Raw genomic sequence first — 12,162 nt, forward strand, 5'->3', positions numbered from 1 at the left:
AGATGAGTGATTTCACATCAGGTGACGAGTGATTTAACAACAGGAGACAAGTGATTTCAGATCAGGTGACGAGTGATTTTACATCAGGAGACAAGTGATTTCATATCAGGAGACGAGTGATTTCATTTCAGGAGACGAGTGATTTCATTTCAGGTGATGAGTGATTTCACATCAGGTGACGAGTGATTTTACATCAGGTGACGAGTGATTTCACATCAGGAGACAAGTGATTTCACATCAGGTGACGAGTGATTTCACATCAGGAGACAAGTGATTTCACATCAGGTGACGAATGATTTCATTTCAGGTGACGAGTTATTTTATTTCAGGAGACGAGTGATTTCACTTCAGGAGATGAGTGATTTCACATCAGGTGACGAGTGATTTCACATCAGGTGACGAGTGATTTCACATCAGGTGACGAGTGATTTCACATCAGGTGACGAGTGATTTTATTTCAGGAGACGAGTGATTTCATTTCAGGAGACGAGTTATTTTATTTCAGGTGACGAGTGATTTCAATTCAGGTGATGAGTGATTTCACATCAGGTGACGAGTGATTTCACATCAGGTGACGAGTGATTTCAATTCAGGTGACGAGTGATTTCACATCAGGAGACGAGTGATTTCACATCAGGTGACGAGTGATTTCACATCAGGAGACGAGTGATTTCACATCAGGTGACGAGTGATTTCACATCAGGTGACGAGTGATTTCACTTCAGGTGACGAGTGATTTCACATCAGGTGACGAGTGATTTCACATCAGGAGACAAGTGATTTCACATCAGGTGATGAGTGATTTCACATCAGGTGACGAGTGATTTCACATCAGGAGACAAGTGATTTCATTTCAGGTGACGAGTTATTTTATTTCAGGAGACGAGTGATTTCATTTCAGGAGACGAGTGATTTCACATCAGGTGACGAGTTATTTTATTTCAGGAGACGAGTGATTTCACATCAGGAGACGAGTGATTTCACATCAGGTGACGAGTGATTTCACTTCAGGAGATGCGTTATTTTAATTCAGGTGACGAGTGATTTCGTATCAGGAGATGAGTGATTTCACATCAGGTGACGAGTGATTTCACTTCAGGAGATGCGTTGTTTTAATTCAGGTGACGAGTGATTTCACATCAGGAGATAAGTGATTTCATTTCAGGAGACGATTGATTTCATATCAGGAGATAAATGATTTTACATCAGGAGACGAGTGATTTCACATCAGGTGATGAGTGATTTCACATCAGGAGATAAGTGATTTTACATCTATCAGGAGTGATCGGTGACAGTGATTTCATATCAGGAGATAAGTGATTTTCACATCAGGTGACTGCATCAGAGTGATTTCATATCAGGAGATAAGTGATTTTACATCAGGTGACGATTCACAGGTCAGTGATTTCACATCGAGGTGACACGGTAAGTGATTTCATCACAGTGTTTCCAGGAGATGAGTTATGTTACTTCAGGAGAGGAGTGATTTCATTTCAGGAGACGAGTGATTTTATATCAGGATACAACTTTGCCACTTGAGTGATCAAATTAATGTTCCTGGTTAAATAAAAATGAACCTCATATCGACAGCATTTGCAGCAGGCAGTGATTTTGACCCTTTTCAGTGCTGCACATATGTGCATTTACTGTGTGTGAGTGTGTGTTTGTCATCATTAAGATGCTTTATATTGTGGAACTGTTGTTGATGTGTTTGCATCTTCAGGAGGATCAGGAGAACGTTCAGATTTTTCCGGCAGGTGATGGTCAACAGGCCAATCAGAAGAGAAACCTCACTCAATACATGACTAAATATGAGTGTGCACGAGTGCTGGTAACACGAGCGCTGCAGATTGTGTGTCACCGCTCGTGCATACACTCATGCCACTGCATTAACACTGAGTATCAGTGACATCACTTCCTCTTTGACAGGATGTGTGTGCCACTGATGGTGGAGCTGGAAGGAGAGACGGATCCGCTGAAGAGTGCCATGAAAGAGCTTGTATCAGGCGTTTACAAGCTGCGGTTGTTTGTTTGAATGGTTCTTGTGTTCCTCAGGGGCAGAAAGATTCCCATCATCATCCACAGATATCTTCCAGATGGCAGTTATGAGGACTGGGGCTGTGACAAGCTCATCATTACTGACTGATACACATCAGAGGGTCACATCATGTGGACTGTCTCTGACTGTACAGATCACTTTATAGTGTATTCCAGCTGCAGTACTTGTGTTCATCCACAAGAGGCCAGCACACACACACACACAATAACAGTAACATCCAGTGCAAAGACTTGATCATCACAACATTTCACTTTGAATTTATTTCATGTTTGTATGTTTTATAATTGCAGAATTAAACCCTTTTTGTAGAAAATGATACTCTGTGCTCTTGTATTTCATTATTAGTGTATTTATATGTGTATTTTGGCATACTTCATTAACTTCACAAAGGCTAACTCTTGAGTTCAGGGTGGCATGCTATCATACTACTATCCTTCTGCAATATCTATACATGGCACAGTTAGTATGCATAGTATGCCATTCTGAACTCCAGCTGTGTGACGCACTATGCACTATGCACTAGTATAGACATTTTCAAGTTTAACAGAAGTGACGTTTTTAATGCAACATTTACATGTCAGATAATGATATTCACACAGTGTGATGAGAAGCATTGAACTCACATTAATTATGTTTGTTTTGTCAGAGCAGCAGGTAACTCCGCCCCTTCCGCTACATAGGACAAGCGGCGAGCGTTGAGTGCATGAGGTGTCCAACATTACTCTGCTTTATCGGTCTGGATACTCGTAGTGTGCTGCTCATTGTTACATTACAGGCTACTTGCATGCACACTAGAAAATGGTGTATAATAGTGCAGAAGTGTGTGATTTGGGACGCACCATTAGTTTAGTACTATGAGATATATAGTCCGCAGTTAGCTGAACATTGCCAATGCTTTACTTCTCGCTACGTCACTTATGTTATTCATGAAAGTCATTTATCTGTGGAAATATTGTACATGATCTCAGACAGACAGTGTTTATGAGTGATTCTATCACAACAGTTTCATATTTAAAGGGATAGTTCACCTATCATAGTTTACTCACCCTTATGTTGTTCCAAATCAGATTACTTTATTTCTACAGTGGATGCTGTGAAAGTGAGTGTTTCATGGTTTTACATTCAAAACTGTTGCGTTGTTTAATTGTTTATTTGCAGTGCCGCCGATTGCTAGTGTAACCGGACCTGCTCGAGCCGCTCCGAGCGGGATTCAAACCGGCGTCAGCCGTTTCCACAAACACTGAAATATTGTCAGTGTAATCAACAGCATGTCACAGATGCAGTACACACAGCTTAAGGTTGTATTCAACCAGGAATATTCCTATATTTCTTTATATATGTCTGTCTCTGCTCACACACACACACACACACACACACACACACACACACACAGGTAGACTAGCAGCGGTCATGGTAACTTAATTTTGCACTCATGACGAGCGCAATCACAACCATATGACCATAAAGATGACACAAATGTAAGTGTCTCTGTCTCATGCACAGTGTTTAGGAATGTCCAAATCCCAGTGCAGTGTGTGTGTGTGTGTGTGTGTGTGTGTGTGTGTGTGTGTGTGTGTGTGTATGAGAGTCTCTTTGTATCCCAGTGAAACTGCAGGCCAGAGACCCCCTCCCTCCCCTCGCACAGCCAGAGCTGAATGAGTCTCTTTGTTTAACCAAAGTATCACACAGATGATTAAATCAGGGGAATTAGAAATCAGCCTGAACTCTCAACACACACACACACATGCATAAGCAGGGCAGCATTCATGCACGCACACACACAGAATTAATGCAGAAGCTGTTGAGATGTGCCGTGTCATGATATTGGTTTCAGCCAATCAGAAGTGAAGCTGAAAGCTCTGCTACACATGATAAAACTCTCCGGCTGTGTTCGGATGCACGCATATAAGACAGGAACATACTGTGCACTAACTGAGTAAGCTATTGCAAACCGATTCATTCAGTGTTCAGAAGCAAACTGGTGAAGCTGATCATATAAATATGAATATTTCAGGTGTGTGTGGAGAAATGAGGACTTAATGAGCATGAGTTTGTATGGACTGCAGCTTTATTTAGTGAGGGAAGTTAAAGTTAGTCACTGCTCTTCTATTTACACTGATAAACAAAAACAACAACACATTAAGCCACCACAACATTATACAACAAAAGTTTCCCACATCTGCATAAAACGCTACTGATAAAAAACAACAAATATAAATAATGTTTTGTAATATATAACAAGAATGTCCTACTGTAAGACGTAGGCCCTAAAATCAAGATTTTGTTTATTTTTAATAATACTAATAACGAGGGCGAAATAAGTCTTAAAGTACCAAAAGGGAGGAAAAGTTAGAATAGTTAAATATCGTTTACCGTAACAGACCGCGAGCGGTAACTGTACCGTGAAATAATACAGCAATATTTTGAACTGAAATGAGCGCTCGTGCAGAAAATAACTTTGATTGGCAAATTTTCGGAAGCGGGAAATATCTCCAGAAAAATGAACAGCACTGTTTCAATTGAATTTGACATTCCCGATATGGGAATGAAAATATTAAGAGCAGCTACACATTCAAAAAATAAAAATAATTTTGGATGATTATTGAATTTTTTCATAATAAAATTAAATAAAATGGAATTGCGTAATCTTTAGCAAAATGACAGTTTTTATTAAGTTAATTTTGTTAAAGATAACGCGATTCAATTTGGTGGAATTCTATATATATAAAATAAAATGCATAAATCTTAAAAATAGGCCAAAATATTATTTGAGTGCGCTGATAAAGTTTTGCGTCCTGAAAAAAGTTTCCTGCGATTTAATTTGAGCTTAATCAGGATGTTGAACCGATCGATCTGAAGGCACAAGTGCTGGATTAAATTCATGTGTCGTCGGAATTACTTGCGATAACGAGCAGCTGTACATCAACACACCATTAACTGGGCAACTCCCAGCCAATCACATGTAAGCCATTGCTTTATAAGTCACGCTGTTTCAGTGTGCCAACACAGCAACCTCCTCCACCCCACCACCACCTGTTGAGTCCCGTCCCACACGGGGGTATGCTCCTCGCCCCGCCTGCTATCTCCGGCAGGATAGGTCGGTTCTGAGTACAACTTCTCCAGACCGCCAGACGGGGCTTACGCCAACGAGAGACATTACATTTCTGTTTTATATTCATCAAATAAATGTCATCTTAAATTAAGTCTGCGAGTCTTCCAAATAGAACTGTTCGGACGCTCAAAACGCCAAAATATATCCACGTGCGGCTTTGTTAACGATGACAGGAAAATACGCAATCATTAGGCGACATTAATTCACCTCGATATTCTCTTACAACATATCAAAGTATCAAGAAAGCCCACCAGGAACCATCAACTGTAATAAAACCACATAAAACGGTTCCATTTTCATATCGGAGACTTCCGACATGACGGGAATGCACCGCTACGCTAGTCCCATCTTTCATCTGCGTTCGGAGTAAAACTGTGAAGATCATTCATATTTACACACACACTGAAAGTTATAAAACACAAATGTGATTAACAAACACTAGACAGTGGTGAAGACTTTTCAGTGTAGTTATGGCAACAACATCAGTAACATCAATAGAAAAGATTACAACAATGAAAACACGTCATTATTTTTCTGATAACAATATGGCCTTATTTTGGTTAATAAAAGAGATTATTCATTCATACAAATAAAAAACACATGGATGTACAGGTTGTATCATCAGGTGTGTGTTTGTGTATATTAATGTGGGTGTGTGAAGCTTGTGTACAATGTGTACAATATTTGTGTACCTGCCAAGTACAGAAACTCCACCCAATTTGTTGTATTTTTCTTGTTTTAATGTTTTGGTCTCAGAACTTTGGTAATTTTGGGCTATATCTCATTAAATATCATTCGTTTCAAATATCTGCCATCAAGCAAAAGGCATTTAGGGAATCTGAGCAGATCTCTGTGAAATCTCTGTGACGGGTCGTGATGATTTTATCAGCCTGAGACGCACGTTTTATGAGAATATTTTCCCTGCAGATGTCCACACACCCTTCCGAAAGTTTCTCTCAGATTTCTGTCTGTGTAGATTGTGGTGAAGGTGATTTTCAAACACACTAGTTTGTACCGTTCAGCTACTGGATATTAAATAACTGTGAAACCTTATAAACCTGTGTGTGTGTGTCATGGTCGAGACAGGGTGGTGTATACAGGCTGCTCCCAGTGCGTCGGGCTGTGTGATTGTGGCACGGAGCCGGGATCTGGGATGGCCGTGTACAGGGGCCTCTGGGACGGGCCCATGTAGGAGAAGGCGGAGTAGAGCCCGGAGGTTTGGCTGGAGTGGGCGTAGTAGGAGCCGGAGGCCTGGTGCTCGGCGTAATCGGCGAACTGCGCACGGGATGCCAGTGGGGGAAAGGCGGAGCTGTAGTGCGGCAGACTGAGAGGCGTGTAGGTGACGTGCGACCCGCTCGCTGCCACCTCACTGGAGAAAGGTGATTCGCTCTTTATCTGCGTTTTCCCGCCATCTGGTCCCAAGTGCTGCTGGGACGCCAGCTGCTGCTTGGACAGCCAGGCGGTTGTGTGCCCACTAGCGGCTGCCAGGGCTGTCGAGAGGCCGTACGTGTACGGGGAAGCCGAGGACCCTGCGCCCGCACCACTCGATGTCGCTGCTACGCCCGGATGCCCGTTGGGTGGCAGGTACTGGTCAAACTCGTTAACGTCAAACGGCTCCATGTTGGCCATTACGTCATGGCTGATCTCGCCAATGTCCACGTTACCGAAGTCAATGTGCGGTTTGCCGCTGCCGGACGCAGAGGAAGAGCTTCCGTCTGCTCCCACCCCGAGACCGCCCCTGGAGCCCCCGGCCCCACCCTCACGCTTCCCTTCCGTGGATTTACCACCCTGCAGTTCCGTCTTTGGGGTGGTAGGGGGCGTTGGGGGGCTATGACTCTGACCTGAACGAACAAATGCATAAAGATCAATATCACCTTAAAAACTAACCTGCTCTTATTGAATCACATTATTGTACATACATTATTATGTTAATGTGGCTCATTTTACGTTTGGCGGCAGTCTCCTGGTGAAACGAACACTAGAGGTGGACAACAGAACACTTGTCGTCCTGTTCCTCACACAATGCTGTCTTGTGAATTTTAAACACTATAGCACATGACTCATTTTAATGATTGCATGACATTTACAAGCTTGTTTGAGTATGATCAAATTGCATGGTAGTTTAACGTTGTGATGTAAAGGACTGGGGTACGAGTCCTCAAGAACACGCAAGTCTACATGTGAGCCCAAGAATCTATTTAGGAGAACATTTAACTAGATTTTAGCGCCACACAGTGGACATTTCACCTTGGAACTGCCATGATACTTGTAATGAACCACGTAATGTCAATTGGCAAAAATGTCTCCACAGTCAAATTGGTGTATATCTGTATCTCACCTGTCGCGTGAGGATGGTGCCCGTCGCCCAGCGGCGATCCTGCGGCCCCGCCGTGCACCACCTCCAGGTGCAGACTCTTGTAATGCGATTGGCTGTGACTGACCTCGCCCTCAGAGTGGCCGTCGCACTCAGAGTTGGATCCTGGCTTGCCGTTCTTGCGTCGACGCGGCTGGTATTTGTACTCAGGATAATCTTTCTTATGCTGTTTCCTCAAACGCTCGGCTTCCTCGATAAACGGCCTCTTATCCGTCTCGTTTAGCAGCCTGAAATATGCAAAAACAGATCAGTTCCTGCACGGTGCAATGTCCAAAAGAGATCATGAAAAAAATATTTCTCCAACAATTTATACAAAACGTCTCCAGTTGTAGAATACCAACATCTTAAAATCTACGAGACACTCAGAAAACCAAAGGACAGTCGCTGCACCAATTAAATGATGCCTTGTTTACATCTACATAGTCATCAACTCTGGTCATGTTTGAGCAATTCAGGATGTTTATGATGTAATCATCAGTCTCACCTTCATTAATGTTAAATATATGTGTTAAGTGACATCTGCCCCACATATATTATTGAACTCTCAGCTCAGATTTCTTCTGTGAATAATTAGCATGAGCAGACGATCAGTTTGTGTGTTGTGATATTCCAGCTGGCGTATATAAACCACCTGTTACTCCGTCATTTGTGGAGCGAGACGCTTTCATTCAGTGACTCTTGAGAGTAATTCACACACATTTCGATGTCTGTGAGAGTTTAACACCTTCCCTGCTGTGTGCCTTAAAATACAGAAGCGTACACTCACTCCCTTATGAAAATAAACTATTTGGGACAGTTATACTCGGTAATGGCTGTAGTTGGCATTCTAGCTCAGGTTAATGGTGCTGTTTACGGAGTACCGCTGGTGGGCGTGCTCTTTTCCAATGCAGCTCCTGAAGGGATTTGCCTCTCTAATCTGGCTTGTTGAAGGAATGATTATTCCGAGCTAAAGCCCCTGAGTAACTCAAAGCCAGGAGCCATGAAAACTACCCTCCCGAATGGCCCACTCACATCGCTGTACTGAGACCAGTGTCCAGTTGTGTTAGTGTTAACTTGAGGTGTAGTCATCAGAAACAACTGATTCTAGAGCAGGACTCTCTCTGGACCCAAAGAGATCCATTAAATTGGGGCATGAATATAACTGCAGTAATGAATTCTTGGTTGCTGTTTCTTGAGGGGTTCAAATCAGGGAATGGGTTTAGAGAGATTGAACAGACTGTAAACGGCTAAATGTATGGTTTTATTTGGAATACCTTGGGACTGCCACGTAACTCTGAATATAATAATCATTGAGTCCCAAGGTAAAAATCGGAATACCGTGGTATTACCATCTGATACCATAACTGTACCATTCTGGCAGGGGCGTAGTCTCCAGGGGATGGGGAGGTAACTCCCCCAATAATCAAAACAAGCATGTACCCCCCAATGATCAATGGAGACATGTAGATGCTTCACACTCCAACCCCCCCATATTCAATACAAATCTATGCCCTTGCATCTTCTCACCTCCAGAGTTTGCCAAGTGTTTTGCTGAGCTCGGCATTGTGCAGGTGCGGATATTGATCTGCCAGCTTCCTGCGCGCGGCCTGCGCCCACACCATGAACGCGTTCATCGGCCGCTTCACGTGCGGTTTGCTCTTACTACCAGAGTTCACACGCACGGGCATGGGCACGAGCGTCCAGTCATAACCGTTCAACACCTGACTGACCGCTTCGCGGATGCCGATGGGAAAACGGTCGTCATCTTCGTCTGACTTCACCGAGACTCCACTTGAGACTCCCGCCGCCTCATCACCGACGCCCGACATCTGGGACGGCTGGCCGGGAAGAGGGGAGTCCGCCCTGCCAGGACCGCCCGATGGGGACATAGAGTGACCGTCCTCCGACACCCCGGGACTCATTTCCACTTCTGACAGACTGTGCTCCTCCGCCGACATCTCTGGCTCGCCGGTCACAGGTGTCGGTGGATCTAGTTTCTCTCAGTGCCTCTGTTGTTAAAATGAGTTTTCTTTATATTCAAAACAGTGCTTGACGTTTTGTCTTTATGTCCTCCCGTGACACTTTTCACGTTTCTCTTTGCACACGTTCAAATCTGTCAGAATGAATCCATCCGCGTGCTTCCCGCGCTTTCGCCGTCTTCCTCAGGATGGACGTCTACAGAACAAAAAACCTGCAAAACAACCAACAAAAAGGTCATGAGATCATTATTAAGTGGTCTGGATTGCATGCACAGCATGACGTCAGTGATATTCCTATCGAACAAGAGTTTTCTCATTGCCGTTCATACACCAGCACTTAAACACCTCATGAACAAGATAACCCTGTTTAACTGCCCCAAACACACTGAGGCTTTGACTTGATTTAGCATCTATTTTCCAGGCCAGTGTTGCAATCATAGGTGGCGTCAGTTCGCCTCAGTGTGTGTGTGTTATTTTAGGGTTCACTCCTGCTAACAAGCTACTGGGGAAGGTTTGGCGGTTTGTTCAAGCTCCCGGGAGAGAAAGTGCTGGAATAATAACGGCTTCATTCCGTCCTGCTGCTGGATAAACACGGAGCGGCGCTGCTGTGGTCGGACCATGTGCGCTGAATTACAGTGTTTGTTGGTGAAAGCACAAGCGACGACTCAGAGTCCAGCAGAAGAATATACAGACTCACAGTGTGCTTCTGAAGACACTGTACAACCACCACTGAGAGCATCCGCACCATGCACCGACCAGTATGACAAGTTACATGGGAGTATTTCATCATGTGTCCTGTTGAGCAGCTCTTATACCTGAAGAACAGTTAAAACACTTCTCTCTTAAAGCATTTGCTGAACAGTTCATCACAAACACCGTCGGAGAAAGAGCTAGAAATGCGACCCATCTGCCAAAGCGGAACACTTTAATTACTGCAGGAACAAACCACCCGACACCAGTTTTAATTACGAGCAAGCACAGGTGACTTCACACGAATGACATGAGAGCAGATCTCGTTTAATTACGGTAATGACACGGGAATGTTTATAGATGACTCCATGTTTGAGGTTAGTTAACACGCAAGTAAGTAAATGTGTACATGTTGCATTTACATTTATTCATTTGGCAGATGCTTTAATCCAAAGCGATTTACAAAGGAGACATTGGTACGAAAGGTGCCATGCTACAAAGTGTCACTAGCATCAGAATAGTATTCAACAGATTAAAGTGATATAAGAATTATTATTATTATTATTATTTGTGTGTGTGACTGGTTAAGTGTATGGAATAGTGTCATATAACACCTTCATATAGCATATTAATTGTATAGTAGTATTAAGTGGTGTTATTCCCGTTAATTGAGGAATGCATCTGCACAGAGCGCCTCTGTGTTTGCGCGGTTTTCCATTTAGCGGCATTTAGCGGAAATCAGGGAATTTACGGGCTTTCTGTGAGGTGATTTCAGCCGCTCACACCTCTTCAATGTTGCCCATTTTTGTTGTGTTTGCAACTACTAATTTAAAGTTTTCAAAGTGTGTTTAGTTGATCGTTGTGTCCATTATTAAGGCAGTTCACGGCTGGTTTGGCAATCATTTGCCCCAAATTCACTCGTGCACTTTTCCAGACTAGCAAATCTCATGCAAGCAAGCTTGTGCCACACATTTGACAAATGTTCCCAGAATAAAATCAGATTCAAGCTTCCTCTACACATGTGAGATGTGGATTGGTCGAAGTCCACTAATAGTTTCACACATTAATTGGGCGATTGTTTGAGTTTTCATCCAAATACAGTGTTGTGTAAAACGGCTTGAATGTTTGCAGTTTATCTGTGATTATTATTTTCTGTTCATACATGTGTTAAATCTCATGACTGTCACACCAGCTTTGACCAGAAACTCAATATTTACACACATACGCAGTTGCATTTCTGTGTCGCAATATTGTACAAAAATCAATACAAATAATTCAAATCAGTTCTTATAATAAATATTATAATAATATATAATAAATATCCCAATTTGTAGTTTAACTGGCGCATTTTGTGTTTCTCTCGAAGTCCAAATAGTTTCATGAGATTTCCATAAAGAGGATTACCCCAATCTCCAAACTTACAGTATCCAAACTTATATGTAAAGTCTTTCCCAAAGCTGAAATGACTCTGCATTACTGTATTACTGCATTACTGTATTACTGCATTACTGCATTACTGTATTACTGCATTACTGTATTACTGCATTACTGCATTACTGCATTTACACTTTAAAGTGCTCCAAATATCCTGTATAATAATACAATCATTAAAGCTGGACAGCACAACAGAACCCATCTATAAACACTAAACAGAAATATACATTAAATGCATATGAATAATAATAGTAATATCTGACACAATGTCGCATATCCCCACACAGAGAGACAGGTAATAATATCAAGTGTCTTACTGCACTGAAAGCAGGTCGCCCGCCTCAGTTCCTGCCCCCTCGCTCGTGCTCTGAATGCCCGCTCTGTGTTGGGCACCGGGGCTTAAAGAGCCTCGTTGTGTGAAGAGCTAGAAAAAAAATCATCATTTCATGGAGAAAAAATCTCTTAAAGGAGCAGAGGTGCTCTCTGATTGGCTGCGGAGTGTGCGCTGGAGTTTCCTAACAGAGGGCGGCGATTC

The 12,162-nt window shown here is 42.9% G+C and overlaps 2 protein-coding genes across 2 annotated transcripts; one reads left to right on the top strand and one right to left on the bottom strand.

Moving 5' to 3' along the window:
* Positions 1-705: 705 nt before the first annotated feature.
* LOC127647611 (DNA-directed RNA polymerases I, II, and III subunit RPABC2-like) lies at positions 706-2,146 on the top strand. The gene is made up of 4 exons (XM_052131972.1): positions 706-725; positions 1,454-1,854; positions 1,930-2,022; positions 2,062-2,146. Exons 2-4 carry the CDS (start codon positions 1,679-1,681, stop codon positions 2,144-2,146), a joined length of 354 nt encoding a protein of 117 aa, XP_051987932.1. The 5' UTR covers positions 706-725; positions 1,454-1,678.
* A 1,974-nt stretch (positions 2,147-4,120) lies between these two features.
* On the bottom strand, positions 4,121-12,042 carry LOC127647589 (transcription factor Sox-10-like). The gene is made up of 4 exons (XM_052131942.1): positions 11,945-12,042; positions 9,052-9,715; positions 7,510-7,772; positions 4,121-7,012 (listed from the first exon to the last, which is right to left on the bottom strand). The coding sequence occupies exons 2-4, from the start codon at positions 9,480-9,482 to the stop codon at positions 6,243-6,245; spliced, it is 1,464 nt and encodes a 487-aa protein (XP_051987902.1). The 5' UTR covers positions 9,483-9,715; positions 11,945-12,042; the 3' UTR covers positions 4,121-6,242.
* Positions 12,043-12,162: the final 120 nt, after the last annotated feature.

This window comes from Xyrauchen texanus, chromosome 8 (genome assembly GCF_025860055.1).
Source record: "Xyrauchen texanus isolate HMW12.3.18 chromosome 8, RBS_HiC_50CHRs, whole genome shotgun sequence".
Taxonomy (NCBI): Eukaryota; Metazoa; Chordata; class Actinopteri; order Cypriniformes; family Catostomidae; genus Xyrauchen; species Xyrauchen texanus.